This window comes from Rhinolophus sinicus, chromosome 2 (genome assembly GCF_057876585.1).
Source record: "Rhinolophus sinicus isolate RSI-liver-muscle chromosome 2, RSI-T2T, whole genome shotgun sequence".
Classification (NCBI taxonomy): Eukaryota; Metazoa; Chordata; class Mammalia; order Chiroptera; family Rhinolophidae; genus Rhinolophus; species Rhinolophus sinicus.
This window is the reverse complement of record NC_142502.1, coordinates 127,588,182-127,610,931: the sequence shown is the minus strand read 5'-3', so window position 1 is coordinate 127,610,931 and position 22,750 is coordinate 127,588,182. Positions and strand designations below refer to the sequence as shown.

Below are 22,750 nucleotides of genomic sequence, written 5' to 3'. Positions count from 1 at the left end.
CTGGCCAGCCGCCACAAAGACTCTCCCTGGTCTATAAGTCTCGATAAACCTGTCTCCCACTCAGTCACCTAGTATGCTCTTTGGGCTTGTGGCTTCTCAGGCACATATCCCGGAACAACTCAATCTCAGTCCTAACACTGGTTTCTTATTTTCTGTATTCTTGGTGCTCTGGTATCTGAGGCCTTGCTGGCTGGAGAGAAACTGCCCCTTCCTAGGACTAGCCAATTCTTAGAAATATCAGAAGACTTGCCCTAGAGCATACCTTTCATATGCAAAGTGACCAATCCAGAGTCTGTACTCCAAACTACCTCCTTAGGAAGCTCTTACAGGTTGAGCCAATATTCCGGAGCCCTATTAACCCCAGGACCAGGTACCAGACAACTAGGGGCAGCCCCCACACCCTAGAGCCTGCTGAAATTATTCAGACTACCCAATCCTAAACTTGAGTACTCTGCCTTACTTTGATTTCCCTGCAAAAACCACAACAGGGGTGGATGCCCATCTATTATTCCCCTCACTCTCCCTGACTCCTGACCAATCCTGATGCTCCTCCATGTGGTCCTGTGTGGTATGCTGTGCCTCCTACTTCTAGGGAGCTGTGAGTAAAAACATCTGCCTTCATGACAGTCATTTCTGTATCTGCATGCCTTACCATACCTGATTAAAACAAATCCCAGGGAAGGATTTGGCGAGATGCTGAGGTACTTAGAAGTACGACTGAGGGGCTGGTGTGGAGGCATGATCACATTTTGGAATGATGCTAATGGACCCACAGAAGGCAGGTATTTGTGGCTGTGCTTGACCAGCACCATGGGACTCATCTAGCAGGTTGTTAGAAATGCAAAATCCCAGGTCCTACCCGACCTAGTGGGTCAGAATCCATAGTTCTGCATTTTAATGAAATCCCCTGTTCATTCACATGCATGTTAAAGTTTGAGAATCATTGGTCTAATTGACTCACAACATTTCTGCTTCTCAACCCCAAACTTCTGAATTCTGCGTTTTAATAATTTCAGTACCTGGGGGATGGATGCTTCCACCAGGGATACAGATGGCTCCAACGAAGTGGAAGATACTGTCACCTGGCCATTTTATGCCACTAGGAAATAGATAATAAAGGGACTTATGGGCTTTGATGGGGTGACTGACCTTGATTATCCAGGGGAACCAGGTTGCTGCCACACAATGTAGCAGGAAGGAGGGTGGACAGAAGTTAATGATCCTTGGGGCATTGTCTCATTCAGAGGTAAAAGTCAGTGGCTCACTACTACAGCTCTCCACAGGCAGGCTTACTAAGCTCTCAGGTTGCTCAGGAATGAAGATTGAGGCCACACCCTTGGATAAGGAACTCCACTATTCTGAGCTATTTTATAGCTTTGTAAGTTATAGGAAACTGATTGTAGTACAAATGATTTTTCTCCATAGAGTTGCAAATGAATTTTGTCCAATTGAGGTACAACTAATCTCCCACCCACCCAAGAAATCAGTTGAATATCTATTAAAATTCATTTCATCACTCCTGACGCTTATGTGTCTGCTCTTAACTATCATTTAGCACCTTACTAGTTCCCTCATTAATTAATAAGTAAAATTTTTGATACGTGTTAATTTTATATTTGTATGAGTCATGATTTCACCCTTATAAAAAATTATCTTTTAACAAAAGATATAAATACTAATTATGACTTCATGACCACTTGCATAACTAAGTACTACAGCTTCTATCAATATTTTCTTCACTTCTTTGTTATGTATAGATTTAAATATTTCAACTAATTTTAATTTTACTTATTCTCCTCCACCTAATATAGTATATGGGGTGTGTCAATGATGGTTCACCTAATAATTTAAAATTTTAGAATGCTTAATATTAAGGTTAGATCCTGCCAGAGCCAAAGAAAGAGAGATAGTGGACCTGGAACTGACAGCTGAAGAAATTTAGATTTGGTAAGTAAATGAGTTATATAGAATTCTTGTTAGAAGGGTCCTTTAAAAACCAAAATCTGGATAAAGGAGTGGATGTCAATGTTGGGCAGCCAAATTAGTAACTGTAAAGGGCAGAGAGACATCTATACACACACACAGAGGGTGCCAAAAAAAAAAAATAAAATCTATACACATTTTAAGAAAAAAAACTATTAAAATTATGCTAATGGTAACCACTTTGAACACCTCTCGTAATAGTAGAAGTCGAATACGACTTGTATTCATCTTTTGTTATCAGTATACAAGGTCTGACAATTAAGTTCGCAAACTCGTCCTAGAAAAAGTGCTACCTACCTCATTGCTGAATATCACTACAGTCACCTTAGAAGTACTCCTTTTGTGAAGCTATGCACTGATGCCAGCACCTAGTCCACCCTTCAAAGCAATTTTGGAACTTCTGGAATGGCCATCAGAGCTGTCGTTGTATTACCCTTGATGTCCTGAATGTCATCAAAATGTTTTCCTTTCAATATTTCCTTTATCTTTGGGTGAAGAAAGAAGTCATTGGGGGCCAGATCAAGTGAGTAGGGAGGGTGTTCCAATACAGTTATTTGTTTACTGGCTAAAAACTCCCTCACAGACAGTGCTGTGTGAGCTGGTGCATTGTCGTGATGCAAGAGCCATGAATTGTTGGCAAAAAGTTCGGGTTGTCTAACTTTTTCACGTAGCCTTTTCAGCACTTCCAAATAGTAAACTTGGTTACCTGTTTGTCCAGTTGGTACAAATTCATAACGAATAATCCTCTGATATCAAAACAGGTTAGCAACAGCACTGCAACAAGTTCGTGAACTTAATTGTCACACCTCGTATATTGAGTATTACAATTTTAATACAGTTTTCCTTTCTTAAAATCGGTATACATTTTTTTGGCACCCTCTGTATGTGTGTATGTGTATGTGTGTGTGTGTATATATCTTGCCAGCATCCAAAGCCTTCTAATTTGAAGGCTGTCTCCCAGCATGAAGGTCTTTGACGGAGGCAAGGCCTGTTGTCTAGGCTTGGAAAAATCAAATGCCCCTATCCAGGATTTTGAATCTCTGGGGCATGTCCCAAAGGCACAGGCAGCTGGCAGCCAGTGTCCATGGTGGTGACATTCACAGCATCTTCCTAACCAGACACTTCCTGTGGTATAAGCTTGGCTGTCACCCAGCGTTCTTCGATCCTCCCCAATTTCTGAGTATCTTTCCCCAGCTTTCTAGTTAGTTCTACAAATTCCCATATGTTTCTGTTTAAGTTTTTGTCCAAAGACCTTTACTAGTGCAGTAAGTTTGGGAAGACCTAAGAAGATCTATGAATGTTGAGAGCAGTGTTTGTCAAAAGTCCGATTTTTATTCAGGCAGTCTGGGTAGGGCTTGAGATTCATGTCTAACAAACTCCCAGGTGATGCTGCTGCTAGTTCTAGCCCACAGACCACACTTTGGGTATTGAGACTGAGAGCACTCAGTGCTTGTAGAGAAGCTGGAAAATAGGAAGGAGCCAAGATAAAGGGTGTTCAACACTGTATAACGGAGTTTGGACTCTTTCAAGCAGCCATTAAAGGATCCTGAGGGAGTGAAATGAATAGATTCCCACTTTTTAAAAGGCTTCACATGTTATGTAAACAAGAGAGTGTGAGATGAGGGACAGGAGGCAGGAGAACCAGTTAGGAAGCGTGTAAGGCAGAAGAATCGTGTTTCCTCCCCCATCAATGTCCTCAACATAGTCTCCAGAACCTGTGAATATGTTACCTTGTACGGCAAATGGGATTTTGCAGAATTATTAAATCAAGAACTTTCAGATGGGAAGATCATCCTGGATTATCCAGGTTGTCCCAATGTAAGCATATGAATACTTAGAAGTGGAGACCCTTTCCCAGCTGTGGTCAGAGGGAGATTTGACTACAGAAGAATGGTCAGGGATGCAATGTTGTTGACTCTGAAAGATGGAGAAAGAGGCTTGAGCCAAGGAATGCAGGTGGCCGCCAGGAACTGAAAAAGGCAAGGGAATGAATTCTCTCCTAGAGCCTTGTGCTGTTTTAAGCCACTGAGTTCATGTTACAGTGGCAAGAAAAAATTTAAAAAAAATACAGGAGGCTACTGCAATATTCCAGGAAAGAAATGATGAAAACCTCACTTAAGAGAGTGGCAGCAGAAAAGGAGAGACCTGGTTTGAAAGATTATTAGGGGGATAGAGATGAAGGGACATAGTCACCAACCATGCGTGTGTATGGGGTTGGGAGGTGAGAAAGGCAGGAGTAGAAGGAAATTCCCAGGTTTATCGCGTGGATAGATGGGTCTATGATGAAAAGGAGGGAAAGAAGTGAGCGTGTGAGTGTGAGTGCCCGAGTCTCCCCTAATACTATTCAGTTCCTTTCTTCCAAAAATTCCATTTTTACCAAGAAACCTTCTAATTTTGACTCTCAAGCCTTCCTCACTGAAAAAAGCATGTGTTCACCAGCCAACACAAACAGCTGGTCTGCTTGTCAGTTATATTTTCACTCTAAATTAATGAATTGCCGTTCTAGTCATAAACCAGGCTCCTATGAGTTTAGTCAGAGCAAAACAATTTACCACGGTTTGATCTCTCCCAGATGAGCTGACAGAATTGAAGTTTCTGCCCCTGCAAAGCAGAGGCTCAGACCTTGAACTGTGGTGTCCTCAGTTTTGCCTCCTTACCTGGCCCAGCTTCCCTGTGCCCTAGGCTGGACGGTGGCAGGAGAAGGGAGACCTGGAAGAGGCTGCCCACTGCTTACCCCCTGTGCCAAGTCAACTGAGAATCAGAAGGTTTTGTGCTTGCAACTTGACAGCTATTTATAGTTCACACTCTGGGGTTCCCAGTCACTGGAGATAACCCACCTGTCTGTATCCCCTGCTTAAGAAGCAAGTGCAAGCCAGGACAAGGAGTGCTGGGAAATGGAGAACTGGAGGTGGGGGTGGGGGGCGGGGTGAGCTCTGGTTGCAGTTGATCTGGGGGTGGCTGCTTTCACCATAAAGACATCCTGGGGAATCTGAGAAAGAATATAATGACTTTCCAAACCTACTTTGAATGATTTCTTTCCCTGTACCAAACTTGCCAAGTGACACCTTCTGAGTGAAAAAGGGAGAGCAAAGACCTTTTGTGCCTCACAACACTGGGAGCCAGGATTGTTCATAGCCACCCCACTGCTCAGGTGAGGGAACTGAGGTTCTTGGAAGCTACGCTGCTTGCCCAGCATTGCATGAGTCAAATGTCAGAGCCAGGATGTGACTTCAGGCTCTTGATGACAAAATCCACTCCTTTTGTACTTTGACCTAGGTTTCTCTCCTTCCCTCATAATCCACTCCTGCAGGTCTTTGTTAATCTGGGGTGACCTGATGGTTCTGCCTAGGGGTGCCCATCACATCTAGGGCTGGGACCGCAGCTCCCAAATCACCCAACAATACATCCTCCAAACCAGTAAGTACTATGGAGCCCCTTTCCTGGCGCTTAGCCCTCTCCCAGGGGCTGTGGGGAAACGGTTATAGGATTATGAACAGCTCCTGCCCTCTAAAAGCTTATAGAGCAACAGGGCTTAAATCCTGGGGTATATGAATCACAGAATTGGAATGGGGAGCAACGAGAGCCAGATGCTTCACCAGCTCTGCTGCAGTCTAGGACCCGTGTTCCTGCCCCCGACGCCTGTCTCCCAGCTACACAGTGTTTTCCAGACAAGGAAACCGAGGCTCATAGAGGTGATGTCACTCGTGCAAGGCCATATAGAGGCAGGTGGCAGACTGGGGGCCTCTATTCCAGGGGCCATTTCCTCTTGCCGCACCTCCCTGCTTTCCTCACATCTGCATCCTAGTTCTAAAGAGGAGGTATAGACAGGGGAGAGCATTCCTGGGTCACAACGGAGAAGTCTCATGAGAAAAAGAGTGCCCACATCAAAGAGAGAATCCCCCTTCTCCCACCAGTTCACATCTAGTGCTCCTGACCCAAAAAGTGCTACTTACATATTCTTTAATGTCCTTCGATTTCACAGCCTTGTATGAATAATATGCAGGGTAAAGAGTGCCAAATATAAGCCTGGAGGGAAGAGAGAGAGAAAAAAAATAAGAAATGTGATTTTCATTCATCCTATGGAGACAGGTTAGCTAGCACGTCGTTAGGCAGACAGGAAGGTCCCCGGTGGTATAAGCAAAAGGCAGCCATATCCTGAAACTCCAGGTTCTGGAATGGCTCCGTCACTCCAGGACAAAGATATGAGAATGCGCCTTGAGGTTAACAAATTATCTCATAAATCCCTTTTGGTCGGACAAAGGAGCAGATCTGAGGGATGGGTTTGTAAATCCCTTTAGGATCTAATAGATATGGGTTCCTTAATCCCTTTAGGGTGGCCAAAAATACAAACCTGATAGAGGAATTCCATTAGAAGGCGCCAGCCCCCTTCCCCAAGCAGACAAGAGAAGGTATAAAAGTAAGAGCTTTTGCCTCAGTCATGGGGCACCCCCATTCGGGGTCCCCCTCCTCCTCAGGAGCTCTGACCCTTTGCTTTCAATAAACTATCCTCTTTTTAAAACTCTGCCTCTCCTAGGTCTGTGTTTCCATTCTTCGTGTTTCCATTCTTCAGTCTCATGAGACACAATCCAATCCAGGCACTCACTCATTCCAAAGTCCCCTACATCATTTGGGGACTCACAGAGAAATATTCCTACATCACTATTTGATGGAAAAAGTCTGTCTTCTATACCAGGAACAGTTCTCCAAGCTATAAAACATGCTGCGCTGCTGTGGGGCCTGATTTATTTTTCTGAGTGCCCTGAAGGGTTTCTGCTCCCAGCTGAGATTCGCTTAGGAACCTCCTGTTATAGCTCCACACCCACCTTCCTTCAATCTGTAGTCTGGCAACATGGAAGGGTGATTTGGGGTCATAGAAGCCAAAAATGGGGAGGAGGTGGGAAGCCAAACTGCAGCCAAGATCCCTGAAATTAAAGGTCAAACCTTTCCTCTCCTGCGTCTCAGCCCCCTCCGAGGCTCCATAAAGCTGGCCCAAACACTGGGCTTCTTTAACCATTAAAACCTTTTCACTGAAAGGTCCTCAAATTTCACTCCTCTCATACTTGATTTCATCATCCTGCAGCCAGAATCAGCTTTTCGACTGTAAATCCATTCAAGCCAACCCCTCCTCCTGCCACACACATCCCCACCCTGCATTAACCTGCTTCTCACTGCTCTCAAGATGAAGAAGCAAAAATAAGAGCAGCGTGACTGGGCATCAGCTCTCACGGACCCACATCCAGGGCTGCAGCAGGCCAGTAAATGTTCTGACTCTCAGCCCTGCCTCTGAGGACCTGAATGGCATAACTACATCTGACCTCATTCTCTCCAACTTGCACCATCCCCCACCAAGGTTGCCTCTTTCTGGAATGTTCCCCCTCCCTGCTTTGTCTAGTTAATGCCTGTTCATCCATCAGATGCCAGCTCCACGGGATTTGTGCAGGAAGCCTTCCCTGACCCGCCCCCCCTGGCCCCCCCGACCCACCCCCACTGCACTCTCACAGCCAATGTGCACATTATCAGGGTGCTCTTTTACTATTGTTTGGATGATATTTGATTGACAGGACATCCCCATTGAACTGTAAGTGCCTTTGGGGCACAGAATGGATCTGTTCTGTTCAATAATGTATTACCAGCACCTACCACATAGGAGGCTCTCAACGAATATTTTTAAATGTATGAATTGACAGAATGTTGGAGCTAGAAGGGTCTAATCCTTTCACCTGACAGATGAGGTCACCCCCAGGTGTCAACTCTGGTGCAAACTGATTGGGTATAGGAGCTGTGTGGGCCCCCAGCCCCACAGGAGCCAACATCTCCTGTGACAACCCACAGACAGAGCTTCCAGGGTCCCTGCAAGGAGACCCCCCACACACACACTCGGGAAGCCCAAAGTTCTGGCTCCCTCATCAGGTATTTACAGGTTGTATAGAGAACTCACAGTCCAGGTGCAATTTACCAAGCAGTGGTCAGCTTTCCCACTGTGCTATGGCCAGGTAACACCCTGACATTCTATATTCAACTGGTTTGCAGGGAGAAACAGAAAGTTAAACGAACTGAGTCTGTTTCTGAAGCTGAAAGGGAAAGGACTTTGTAACTTCAACTCACAGGGCCTTGTACTGAGTGCTTCCCAGGCACCACCTCAGGCCTTAGACAGCCTTGGTTAAAGGAGCTTCTTTCACAGGAGGGACACCTGTGCACGAAACAGTTAGTCACTTGCTTGTCGAAGGTTCCACGACCATTAAGGAGGAAAGCGTCTGAAGACTGCCTGATGTCTGCTGGGGACCCAGCCAGGGCACCTCCTCCACGCCTGGCTGACTTAACACTGTCCACTGGCTTGGAGAGCAAAGCCATCCTCTGGGAAGGTGGGATTACATGTGGGGAGCGAGATAAGGCAGCAAAGGGGACAAAAGAGTGTCTGAAAAGAAGGGGGGAAAGTAGGACTCGGGTGGGAGGGAAGAAATTGAAGAAAGAAAGAGAAGGGGAGAGTGCCAAAGGCACCAGGCAGGTGGAGGGGGACACAGCTGGGGAAGGCCCCAGGGTTGGGTCAGAGCCAGCTTGGTGAGGGAGGTCTCCCCAGCTGCCTCACCCTGCCCCCTCCCAAGCATTCTCAGATACCAGAGACAGGCTGCTTCCTCTGGGAGGCCTTTCCCAACCTCTTCACCCCCTACAGGCCACAACACCCACCTTTCTCAGCCCTGTCCACACCACTTGCAATGATTTAGTCGGTGTCTATCCCTGCCACATTGTGTTGCACAGAGTCAAGGATAGTGTGTGTCTCATTCATAACTGCACCCCCTGAGCCTGGCCAGTGCTCGATGCGTACGAGGTGTTCATGGTGTAAAGTTGCAGAGAGTGGCAAAGCAAAGGCCAGAGCCATCCAGGGCACATTTGTGACCTTGGGACTGAGGTCTCAGCAGCAAGGGGGATGCCAGAGGGCAATGGCTGACTCAGCAAAGCATCGGGCACATGGCCCCTGGCTCCCCCAGCACAGATGTCCTGGCTAGCCGCCCTAAGGCTGCATGTGACCAGCAGAAGACAGACAGGTAGAAAGTCCATAGTAACGCAGAGGTCGCTTGATTTGCAGTCTGTGAACTCCCAGAGCAGCAGCCCCTCTGAGTGGTCACGGTGGCACCTGGATGGGGAGGCCTGCACTCCATCTGCTGGTCTCCTGATGTGAAGTGGCCACCAGTGTCCCCCTACCTCACCCCCTTTTCACAGCACAGGGACAGCAAGACAAATGTGCTTTTCAGTCCCCAAAAGCTCAAAAACCCTGACAGGTAAAGGATCACACAGTTAGTATTTTACTGCCCAGGGAAGGGAGAAAGGGATTGAAATGGCAACTTCTTTTAAATCTATTTTGGAGAAAAGAAATAACAAATGAACCAAGCCTAAGCCAAAAGGTTCTGGAACTTATGTCCATGCAGACCAAGGCCCTTTTCCACCGACCCCACCACCTTCCTTCCCAGCCTCCAGGCCAGCTCCTCTCTCAGCGTCCAGATTGCACAGCCAGCAGCTGTCCCCCAGGAAGCCACGCTCACTCACAACTGGAATTTCTGCTTTCTCCTGCCTGAATCTCAGTGCACGATATTCCCACAACCCTACAACTTCTTTCCCCTGATAAAGCCCCACTAATCCTTTAAGATCAAGCTCAGAAAAGCCACTTCCGTGAGGCTTTGATCACTTACCCCCTCAGAATTTTCTTGGCATTCTTTAGGTCTATTACAGCTCTTATGTAGTAATATTAATAAAACATTAAAAAAATGATATTAATACCACTGAGTATTCACTAATGCCAGGCACTGCTCTACAAATTGTATACATCCTCTCAACGCCCATATGGGGTAAGAATGTGGATCCCCACAGCCTGACCACAGGGCCTGTCTTTCTTCTCCTGGGCTGCCTGTGCTGGCTGCGTCAGTCTCCCCCTCAGGACCACGCAGTCCTGGGTGATTAGTGGGGTCCCTAGTGCCTGGCACTAGGTGGGTGCTTGAAAATGTCTGTTGAGTGAATAGAGAACAAAGAGTTGCAATCTCTCTCCAAAGAATGTAACCCTCTGGACAGATTCACAAAACTCTACAAGCTCAGGAGGAAAGCGGTAAAAACACTTAGGGGTGCCTACCGCCAGCACTTAAGTGCTCACTACCAGCATCAGCAGAGGGAAGGCAGAAGGCTTGAGTGCTGTCCCCTAGAGAGGAGCCCGGGCTCTGTGCTAACACTGTCCTCAGTTATCTGTGAATGGAGACTCGCACTGCACGTCACAGCCTCGGAGCTCGGCACCACCCTCCCTTCTCCACTGTCATTTCCTATTGCCCAGAACACCTCCACCCCTAACTTCCTGGCTCCATTCACCTGCCTGACGCATTTCTTCTATCTTTGCCCTTCGTTACTCCTTCTGCTCCAACTTAGGGGCCTTTGTCTGGGTGCCTACCCAGCCTGCTCTGCAGATGCAACATCGATTACAGAAGGGGCCATCAGTCTTACATGAACACTATCCTCTACGGTAGGTAGTGGTTCCCCCCACGGGTGATTTAGCTTCCTGGAGGCATCAGGGCCATGTCGAGGAAAACTTTGGTTATTACAACTGAGAGAGTGCTACTGGCACCTACTGGGTAGAGACCAGGGGTGCTACTAAACATCCTACAATGCACAGGGCGACCCCCACCACAAAGAATTATCAGGGCAAAATGTCAATAGTGCCAAGGTGGAGAAACCCTGCTGCAGTGTGCTGTTTCCCCATCCTCAGGCCACCGACTCTGCACCTGAACATCAAGGGCAATCTACCCCACGAGTTTTAAAAAAATGCCCATGTCCCAGGCAAAACAGCCAATGCTCGGATAGGAGGGGATGGTCCAAAATGGCAAAGACCACACACCTACCCCACTGGCCAACGTCAGGGAAAACACAACTCTGAAGCTATTTATTAATATCCTTACGCTCTGGCAGGAGAAGAGGTATTGCTCACATGAATGAACTGTAACTGGGACACCAGTTACAGTCACGGGGAGGGCTGCTCAGCGTTCTCCAGGGCGCAGAGGTGCGTTCACTAGCTTGGGACTCAGCTACAAGCTGTGGCACCATGATTGTTCACTGCAGCCAAAATCTCTGTAAACCATGAAACAGACAGTATTTTTCAGTCTTCTCAGGCATCCTAGTTTCCCAATCCGAAATAATGTTGAAAATTTAAAAATCAATACTAGCAATATTGTTTCTGAAATTAATTTTTTAATGTAAGAAAAGTAACAGGCCTATTTGTACAGTTTTTCATGCTGTGACAAAACAAATTGAATTTAAAAAATGGAACACCACAGGGGGGCTTCTGCAATGCTGAATTTCTTTTCTTTTTTCTGTTTTTTAGGCTTTTTGTATATACCTTTATCAGATAAATTCATTTTATAGGAAATTCACATCTATGCCTAGTCATTGAGTTTTCGTAATGAATATATTTTTTTATACTTTGACTTGGGTGGTAGTTGTACAGAATTTGGCACTATAATTACAAATGTATAGTAAACTGTACACATACGTTCTATGTACTTCTCTGTATGTATATGTTCTATTTCATAGTTTTTAAGAAACAGTGTGCCATATTCAAGAAAATGAGTTTGCACAAAAGTTTTTCCAATTCACGGAGGCATACTATTTCCTCTGAGCCTTAAAAGGTATTAAAACATACAGTGAATACATTTTGTGCTTTTTGTTCTTAATAAAATTAAAAAATATGTATATAATTTCTGATTATGGTACTCTGAAGGTTTTTTCTAAAAGTTTATGATCGATTTTTATCCCTTTCTATGAGAATCTATCTCAAACACCATTTTTGCTGTCTACTCTAACAAAAGGATGTTTTTTAATTCTTTAGCTCCTTTTGACATTCTAATAAATATGCTATAATTTTTAATACGGAAAAACTTCAAATCATGACAGGTATATTTGAAATCTCCTATATACTCTTTCCTGATACATTTTATGCCCTCTTTCCCTAAAATAACCACTATTCTGAATTTGGTACTAATCCTTATCACCACGTTTTTATTAACTTCCATAAGCCATGCATAAACAAAAAAATGTTTATACTTGTTTAAACATTACATAAATGGAATCACACTACGTATTCCACTGAAACATGTTGTTTTTTATTCAGCCTTATGTTTCTGAAGTTTGACCCAAGTTGATACTTGTCTTTCTAGATCATTTTTAACAACTGTACACTATTTCACTATGTGACTACATTACAATTTAGCCATCCTATTGATGCATAGTTACCGTACTGCTGCAGGGAACTAACTCACAGATGTTATCCAGAAGATTAAGCTGGACAAAGATGCCCAGGCTGGCTCGCAGTTCCAGGTTCCCATGGCACAGCAAACCCCCCGGGGGTTTGGTTGCCATGGGTCCCAAGCTTTGGTCTTCTGCTTCTACTTACCCACCATAACCTTCTAAAAGGCTAGAGGGAGAAAATAAGAAAACAGCAGAACTGGCCCACTGTGCATTTTGGCTCATTAGCGATTATATTATGATTTATAAGCTACCATTTATTTGAGCACTCATATGTGCCAGCAACTGTACAAACTTCTTTATAAGCATAATATTTTTTATATAGCTCTATGAAACAGGTATTATTGCTTCCCTCATAATGCAGATGAGGAAACCAGAACCATCTGACTCCACTACCCATGATACACTGTGTTCTTGACTGGCCTGCATTGCATTGGATGGATGGATGGATGGATGGATGGATGGATGGATGGATGAGGACCAGGAGAGAGAAAGGGAGAATGCTGCCTGCTTCCTTGCCTAAGAGAACTCCACTCTGGCCCCACATTACGTATTGACTGATACTGGGTAACAGTATAATTATAGGCTTCCAAGCACATAAACTGTTTACACAAAAGGGCTCTCTCTCAACCCAAGCTGATCTTGGCAGAACAGAAACAAGCCACCATCCTTCTTTCTCGCCATGGCGTGTATTCTCCTGACCTCTCTGTAGTCTTTCTTTTCCCAGGTGTTTCAGGCCCCTACGCCTCTCTGCATATTTGGGACAACTATGAATAATAACACAATTCTTCCTGGGTAATCCCCCTCACAAACATCTCATTAGCTTATTTGCTCACTTGATCCACACCACAGCTCTCTGAGATAACTGGGGTTACTTTCCCAGTTAAAGGAGAAATAGGCTGAGAGTGTTCAGCGATCTGCCAAAGGCTTTTCCAGGATTGAACAAGGTTCAAACCCAGGCCTCCTGCCTCCAAGTCCACAACCACTCGCCAGCCCACACTGCCTCTCTTAGCACAGAGAAGGAGTTTTACTGCATATTTAGAGCTGTGTGTAATCTGTGCAGCAAAAATCCCATTTTAAATTGAATTACAGAAATACCCCCAAACCCAACTTTTGTGCTTTTGCACAAAATGGAACAAACGTTCTGCAAATTTTTCATTCGTGCAGTTAGGCTTTAAACTCTGCAGTCCAACCCACTCAAATCCTGCTGAAGTATCACCCTGAATGTGTGTGTGTGTGTGTGTGTGTGTGTGTGTGTGTGTGTGTATTTATATTTATATCTACATTGTAGAGATTTCCATTCTTAAGAAACCCAGAGGCTGAGTTATGGCATCCGCCTGAGTTCGGATCCAGCTCCATCACTGGACTAGCTGTGGGACTGCAGGTGCGTTTCTTAACTACTCTGAACCAGTTTCCTTGAGTATACAGAGCAAAACCACCCACTTTCAACAGCTACTCTACAGGTTAAACAAGGAGAGTATAAGTAAAAATTTTAAATCCCAGAGATAACATAGATGAATGACAAATATTATTTCCCTTTCTTTCTACAGAAATAGTAACCTCAAATGCCATTCTTTTAATCACAAAATATTTTTCATTCAATGATTAAATATTTGTTAAGCACCTACTGTGTACCGTGGGTGCTCTGGTAAGGAACACAGCCAATAAAGAGATAATTACACAAATAACTCATTATTTACAACCACTGTCTTGAGTCCTGCTGAGTGTGTGTGTGTGTGTGTGTGTGTGTGTGTGTGTGTATTTAATTAGTTTCAGGTGTACAAAACAACATAATGATTAGACATTTACACCCCTCACAAAGTGATAACCCCAACAAGTCTACTACCTATCTGACATTGTGCATAGGTATTACATACCATTGACTGTATTCCCTATGCTGTACTTTACATCCTGTGACCATATATATATATATACATATGTATATGTATATATATATATATACACACATACATATGTGTATGTATAAAACTATAGTTGACATTCAATATTATATTATTTTCAGGTGTACAGCACAGTGGTTAGGCATTTATATAATCTATGAAGTGATCCCCCCAAGTCCAGTACCCATGTGACACCCTGCATTCTTTACATTATTGATAATATTCCCCATACTGTATTTCATATCCTGATGACTATTTTGTAACTACGAATTTGTACTTCCTAATCCCTTCACCTTTCTCACCCATCCCCAAACCCCCCTCCCATCTAGTAACCATCAGTTTGTTCTCTGTATCTATGAGTCTATTTCTGTTTAGTTTGGTCATTTATTCTGTTCTTTAGGTTCCACATATAAGTGAGATCATATGGTATTTATCTTTCTTTGTCCGACTTATTTCACTTAACATAATGTTCTCTAGGTCCATCCGTATTGTTGCAAATGGTAAGATTTCATTCTTCTTTATGGCTGCGTAATACTCCATTGTATAAATGTACCACAGTTTCTTAATCCAGTTGTCTACCGATGGGCATTTCGGTTGTTTCCAAGTCTTGGCTATTGTGTATAGTGTTGCAATAAACATATGGGTGAATAAATTTTTTCAAATTAGAGTTTTGGATTTCTCGGATAGATACCTAGGAGTGGAATTGCTGGGTCATAAGGTAGTTCCATTTTCAGATTTTGAGATACCTCCATATTGTTTTCCATAGTGGCTGCACCAATCTGCAATCTCACCAACAGTGCACGAGGGTTCCCTTTTCTCCACATCCTCGCCAGATTTGTTGTTTGTTGATTTATTGATGATAGCCATTTTGACTGGGGTGAGGTGGTATCTCATTGTGGTTTTTATTTGCATTTCTCTAATGATTAGTGAGGTTGAACATTTTTTCAGATGTCTGTTTGCCATCTGGAGGTCCTCTTTAGAAAAATGTCCTCTGCCCATTTATTTATTTATTTATTTATTTATTTATTTATTTATTTTTTTTTTAATTAGTTTCAGGTGCACAAGACAAAGCAAAACTTAGACGTTTATCATTTATATCCCTCACACTGTGTGAACCCCCTCCCCCCATCCACTATCCCTCTGTACGTTCCCAAAACCTCTCACCTTCCCCTTATCCCCACCCCCCCGCCCCTCTAGCAACCCTCTGTTTTTCCTCCATGTTTGGGTTGTTTATTTGGAGTTGAGTTTTTTATAAATTTGGGATATTAATCCCTTATCGGATATATCATTGGTAAATATCTTCTCCCATTCAGGAGGATCCCTTTTTGTTTTATTAATAGTTTTCTTTGCTGTGAAAAAAATTTTTAGTGTGATATAATCCCACATGTTTATTTTTTCTCTTACTTCCCTTGCCCGAGGGGATATATTAGTAAAAATCTTACTCCGGGTAATGTCTGTAAAGTTTCTTCCTATATTTTCTTCTAGGAGTTTTACAGTTTCAGATCTTACATTTAAGTCTTTAATCCATTTTGAATTTATTCTTGTATATGGAGTAAGGAGGTGGTCCAGCTTCATTTTTTTGCATGTGTCTGTCCAGGTTTCCCAGCACCATTTATTGAATAGACTGTCTTTACCTCACCATAAATTCTTGCTTCCATTGTCGTAGATAAAATGACCATATGAGGCATGGATTTATTTCTGGGCTCTCTATTCTGTTCCATTGATCTATGTGTCTGTTTTTATGCCAGTACCATGCTGTTTTGATTACTGTAGCCTTGTAGTACAATTTAATGTCAGGTATCATTATACCTCCCACTTTGTTCTTATTTCTCAAGATTGCCGAGGCTATGGGTCCATATAAATTTTACGGTTCCATATAAATTTTAGGACTATATGTTCTATTTCTGTGAAAAATGTCCTTGGTAGTTTGATAGGAATTGTGTTGAATCTGTATATTGCCTTAGGCAATATGGACATTTTAACGATATTAATTCTTCCTATCCATGAGCATGGTATGTGTTTCCATCTATTTGTATCTTCTTTAATTTCTCTCTTCAGTGTCTTATAATTCTCTGAGTACAGATCTTTTACTGCTGAGTGTGTTTTCAAGGAGATTCCTTTACAATGACTGTTCTGTGGCTATCCATCTCCCAGTCCATGCTCCCTCCCAGGGTGTGAGAGCCAGAGACCCCAACCTCAGCCAGAGGGTCCCCTGGTAAAGGGTTATGGTTTTCTCCTCCTGGTGAACTTCCTCTAAATCCCCCTACAAGGAATATATTTGGTTTAAGAGGGGGTGGGGCAATAAATGTGATAGGCTCTTTGAGCTGGACTTGTGGAGGGTGGGTGGGTGGCACCTGTAAGGTATCTGTGAGGTACCTGTCTGTTCAGGGCACTTGTCTGTTCAGCTCGTGCTCCTCCTGCCTCCCACATGGCAGGTGCTGGTGTAGTTCTGCCCAGACAGCTTGGAGGTCTGTAAAATGTACATGTGCCTGTCTGGGGTAGGGTATCTTAAGGCTCTAGGGACGGTGAGGGGAACAAGACAAAATATTATTGATGCCCACCAGGTATCATACCAGGCATTAATCCCCACAGCAGTCAGGTGAAATCATGACTTATTCTCTTTTCGCATAGGAGGAACCTGGGATTTAACGAGGCTACATTCACTCATTCAACAGATATTTATTCAGTACCTACTATGTGCCAAAATATGAGTCCAACATAAGATCACAGAGCTACATAAGTGGGTGAGCTGGATTCAAACAGTTTGCCTGGCTTTAAACCCCTTGCTTTTTCCAATCCAATGTGGTATCTCAAGAGGGTCAGAGATTCTAATCTTAGGGTGATTGCAAAGTAGTTGGGGTACCAGGTGTATCAGAACAAGACAGGGAGTAGGACAAAGCTGTGTGTACTAAGTATGAAGGTAAGAAGAGCCTGTGTCGATGGGCCCACATGCCTCCTCCATTACACTGGGAGCTCTCTGAGGGCAGAGACTGGGCCTTCCCCATCTCAGTATCTCCAGTGCTAGGCACCTGGTTCTAGAAAACAGAGGTAGGGGAGCCAACCATGGAGAGAAACCAGCATGGATGAAAGTGCAGAGGTTTTCCAAGATTTCCAATGTCCATACAAGCATCAGGAATTTGGTGGTCATACACTGTATGTTCACCACTCCAAATACACGTGTCATGGTGTGCTCTCCTCAGCCACACCAAGCCATTCTAGGCAACTAGAAAAGCTGTGACCTAATGGAATGTGAAAATTCTAGATCGGGGTGTCCAAACTTTTTTCAACGTTTTTTACCAAGGGCCATATGCGGTAAAATACACAAACAGCTGAGCCACTCACTCGAGGTGAAGTACGTATTGCCTCACCTGGTTTATTTAAGTAAACTAAATATATTTTTGGAATTTGCTGCGGGCCAATTAAAAATGGATTGCAGGCCGCAGTTGGCCCGTGGGCCGCAGTTTGGATACCCCTGTTCTAGATGATGGTAAGCTGGTGTAACAAGCATTTATCAAGCTGGTGTAACAAGCATTTATCATTCTTTTGGCTCCCTGCATAGCAATGACCCACCCAATAGTCTGTGTAGGAAGTTTTCGCCTAATGTACCTGAAGCTGAAAATGGTTGATGCTCACTTTTCCAGCTTCCCCTGCAGCAGGAATGTGGGCCTGTGGCAGACATACCTGCCCAGGTATGAACTCAGGTCCTTCCAACCCTCAAACTCAGGTATACTGAGGCTGCATCCCTCGTGCTTACAGTCCTATGATACTACATGAACAAATACTGCCAAACGAGGCTGGTCTCATATGTTACTGATTTCTAATGATTAAAATCAGCCAAGTTAACAGAGTAGAATGCAGCTGAGATTTAAGAATGGTTCTGTCTTGAAGAGATATTTGCACACCCATGTACATAGCAGCACTATTCACAATAGCCAAGAGATGGAAACAACTCAAGTGTCCATTGATGGATGAATGTATACACAAAATGTGATACACACAAACACACACACACACATGTTAATTTAAAAAGGGAATCCTAACACATGCTACAACATGGATAAACCTTCAGGACATTATGTTAAGTGAAATAGGCCAGTCACGAAAAAGACAAATATTATATAATTCCACTTATATGAGTGTACTACCCTAGATAAGTCTTTTACCCTGGGATAAGTCAAATTCATAGAAATAGGAAATGGGATGGTGCTTGCCAGGGGCTGGGGGAAGAAGGAATTAGGGTGGTGTTGTTTAATGGGTATAGAATTTCAATTTTTAATTTTGCAAGATGAAAAGTTCTAGAGATTGGTTGCATGATATGTGAATATACTTAACACTACTGAACTGTACACTTAAAAGTGGTTAAGACAGTATATCTTGTGATTTTTAAATCACAATTAAATGATATTTATGAACCAAAAACAACTTTACATGAATATTTGTTCAAAATGATTCATATTTTAAAATTTTATAATTTTCTTAGAATTTACTTAGTATAGGCCATGAGCTCATTTCATCCATAAAAGGTTCATTTTAACAAATTTAGAGGAAAACAGAACATATAATCTTTTAAGTTACATCTGTTGTGTTTCATATAATGCTACTGATTTAATTTACTGAAATTTTCATACAAAATTTAATTCACCAATTTTAGAAGGCACTGTAAACTCATCTCAATTCATTATAGAGGGTATAATGATATAGAAAATGAGTGAAAATTAATAAGCAATACAAACATGTATTTTCACATGGTCTTGTTGTAGAGGAAAAAATACTGTATGTTGTTCTATGCAGAGGTTACACTACTAAATATGTTCTAGCTGTTGATATTTTATAAATTTATTCTTTGATACTTTGACTTATTCCAGACAGAATCTGAGGTGGCTTGGTTTTAAGTAATCGTGTGGCTCATAAGAAATTACTACAATTCCAGACAGAATTGTCAGCAGAAAGGCCCAGGGCAGCGAACACCAAGACTGTGGTCTTCTCCCGGGAAGCGCAGGGAGGAGCCAGAGGAAAGCAAACTGTGAACAGACCCGACTCACCTGCTCACGGGAGAACAAACAATTGTCTGAAACAGAGATGTTTAGCTCGTGCCCAGAATGCCTCCCTGATTAGACCACAAAAACTAAAAGAAAAGAAAGCAAGGTGGAAACTAGCCAGGTTCCTTCAGTGAGGGAAATTTAAATTTTGGGAGGAGACGCTCCAGCACGTGTCTTAATTACAAGGGAGTTCCGTTAGTTACGAGGTACTGCTAGGGCACAAACACAGCTGATGGATGCTACAGAAAGGCTTTGGCTGGGAGTTCTCTAGTGCTTGCTCCAGAGCTGGCATCCCTGGGAAGCACGGAGCAATGCGCGCACCCCGCAGGGAGCGCCTGCCCTGTACATGACGTAAGGAAGCTTCCCAGGGAGGCCACCCGTGGTGCAGACCACTCAGCTGTGCTGGCTGCACAACTCCAGGGGCCTTGGCTACCAAGTGCAAACAGGCCCTGAATAAAGAAGGTGAGCCCCAGTCTGCGTAATAACGGTTTACTTTGGATGCTTGGAAAGGTAACCCTTGGTGTTGCTCTAAAAGGTACGGAAGAATACTGCTTGACAGTCAAGCAGTTGTCATACCGTGTTTCCCAAAAAATAAGGCCTAACCGGAAAATAAGCCCTAGCATGATTTTTCAGGATGACATCCCCTGAACATAAGCCCTGATGCGTCTTTTGGGGCAAAAATTAATATAAGACCTGGTCTTATTTTCGGGGAAACATGGTATAACAGTTTATTTTGTTTAGAAAATAAAGATAACCCTCTCAACCACCACAGAATGAGAAGTACTCTTTCACAACTATGCCATCCGCTTTTGCAGATCTGAAGAAAATGGATAAAACTAGGTCACTATGCAAGAAGGAGAGAAAATTCCAAGACAGACTAACAGAAAGAACTGGCTTGGAGGACGGGGATATAAGACATTTCATTTGCTTCAGAACGAAAACAATATGCATTCTTTCCACTTGTGAGCCCCACAAGGCCATGATCACAGGGTGCGCCTAAGGAAGGGAATGTCCTAGTGAGGGGTGTCCTGTTATTCAGGGAACCAACACCAAGAAGGAAAGCTTCATGGTTTGAAAAAAGAAATTAGCATCACATTAGAACGGGGGCCAAGTACTGAATGCTCGCTGTGTGCTGGGCACGGCTTTAGGCACTTTACATGCATTTGCATGTACAAAAACTCTATGACGTAGGTATGATTATAATCTCCATTTCATAGACTAGAAATAAGGATCAGAGAACTTAAGTAATTGGCTTAAGGTCACACAGCAAGTCCATGGCAACGCTGGACAAGAATGAGAGACTTTAAAGCCTGGGCGCTGAATCAGTGATGTCTCCACTTTTTTGATCAAACAAAATCAGTTACATATTTTGATCACCCATAATTTGTATTACCACCAATCCTCGGCTTTGCTGAGGATATCTTTTTAAGTCACTATGAGGACTGGTTTGTTTAAAGTGAGATCATCTAATATACAAGCCCACTCACCAAGGCTCACACAAAAGGTTCCTACAGCTTGGGTTCTGCTGAAAGCAAATGAAAGGGAGGGGCTGTGTCAATACCACCGTGTCGTGGGCTGTGCCTTCTCCCTCGGGATCTCTGATGGGGAGTGTGTGCCATGTGCCCATGTGACACGCAGACCCAGGGCCTACTCCAGGCTGGGCGCTGTGCTACAAACCAGCCAATCCATCCCTTCCACACTCACAACACCCAGTGGCTTTCCCTGCCCACAGAGCTGCTTAGCTCCTGTGAATGGGCGAGTGGCCTGGATGTAGAACTGCACACAGAAGGAGGGAAATTCTCGGGCGCCTTGGAGCTCGGGGACCTCAGCTACACCACTCACATATAAGGGGCCTTGGACAAGCACCCAGGAGCCTCAATGTTTCATCTCCTCTGCACAACGGGGCGCCCCCCCCCCCCCGTGCTGGGGGGAGGGTCAAATGGGATGATATACAATACAATACTTGGGAAACAAACGCTGCACAGATCTATGAAGTTATTTTCCCTACAGCGGAGGCTCTGAGCAGAGAGAGGCCCATGGATTGCGGCGTCCCACCACCAGGAGGGGTGACACAGGAGCCAATGTGGAAGTTATCTGACCAGTCCCGGGCTGGGGCTGAGTCTAGCATTTGTATTTATAAGACCCAGGGGTGCCCCGTGACTGGGAGACCCAGGGCAGCTTCTCCATGGGGGTTCGGGTGGGGAAGAGAACACTAACATTTCCAATGCGGACGTCTTGTGTGGAGAGGGGCTCCACTATCTCAGTAGAATCATAAAAGTATCCTACCCCCTGATTCGCTCTTTGGTTCTGGGTGTGTGACATCAGGGAAATACCTTTTTCCAGAAGGTCTGGTGGTGGTGGGGGGGGTGTGTCTCAGAAGACACCTGAAATCAAGCCTGGTCCCTCCCAAAATAAAGAGAGAAAATGACTGACAAGTTCACACCATTCCCTTGGCCTATGTGCATTTGACCCAAGAAGGCTTTAATATAAATGGTATAGTTTGGTCAAAACTTCAGCACCCATATGATCTTACCTCCCACCTCCACCCCGACTGGTCTGTGGAGAAATGACTGGGCTGAGGCATCCCTGGAGACACACACACACACACACACAGACACACACACGAATAACTAAAGTAACCGGCAGTCTCCCACATTTTAGTGTAGCTAGTGCTATAGCTCCTTTGCCATGGCAGCAGGTAGCGAAGGCAAATTGTTTGGTTAAGTTGCTTATTTTGGGGAGTGGTGGAACTGAAGAAACAGGAGGAGTCTGGAGCACAGGGTGCTGGGTAAAGGTGCCCAGCCTGGAAGAAGATACATTATCAGTCAGGGCCCAGGATGGTATCTCTGGGTCCCTGTGCAGGAAGGGAGGACATGGCACAGGGGAAGGGCTCCCAACGAGGGGTCAGGAACCCTGGTTCTAGGCTCAACTCTGATCCCAACTGGTGAAGAGATCGTGGGCCATCACCACCCCCACCCCCACCCTGGGCTTGACAGTCTCCTTTGTTTTTGGTTTTTGTTTTTGTCCCCTTTTGCCTTCAGGAAATACCAACCTACTGACCTGGTACAGTAGGTGTGCAGCACTGGTCTACTGCTGCTGACCAGCAGTGCGCAGATGGGGAGCACACCCCGCTGAGTTCCACGGCAGCCCCTCCCCCAGCTCCAGCGATCTTTCATCCCATGACTCCAGTCTCGCCCTGGTCTGGCCCTGGCCTCTGCTCAGCTGTTTGCACTGTGTGGAACGGTCCCCCCACCCGACCCCACCCCCACACTGTGCATCCTGAGATAGCGTGAGGATGTTAGCAAACACCCAAATGGTGGTGATAAGCAAAGCAAGCAAAACTGTTACAAGGCCACCAGGGCAGACGTGGAGTCGCCCTTGGCTGTGTTACATTCCTGGAAATTGCAGAAGAAGAATGGTCAAAGGGGGATCATTTTTTTTGCTGTATCCCTTTGTCACCAGCATATGGGAGTCATGCGTCAGCAAGGCAGAGTCCTGACACAGCATTCCTTTTGATGGGTGGAAAACAAACAATGGATGGAGTGGAAAACA

General features: G+C 44.4%; 1 protein-coding gene across 5 annotated transcripts in view; it reads right to left on the bottom strand.

Moving 5' to 3' along the window:
• The window catches only part of REEP1 (receptor accessory protein 1), a 125,592-nt gene that overhangs the window by 54,863 nt on the left and 47,979 nt on the right, over nucleotides 1–22,750 (bottom strand). For all 5 annotated transcript variants that reach the window (XM_088796057.1, XM_074332288.2, XM_074332290.2 and 2 more), the window contains exon 2: nucleotides 5,937–6,009. In XM_088796057.1, the coding sequence (XP_088652183.1) occupies nucleotides 5,937–6,009 (73 nt within the window). The remainder of the gene's footprint in view (nucleotides 1–5,936; nucleotides 6,010–22,750) is intronic.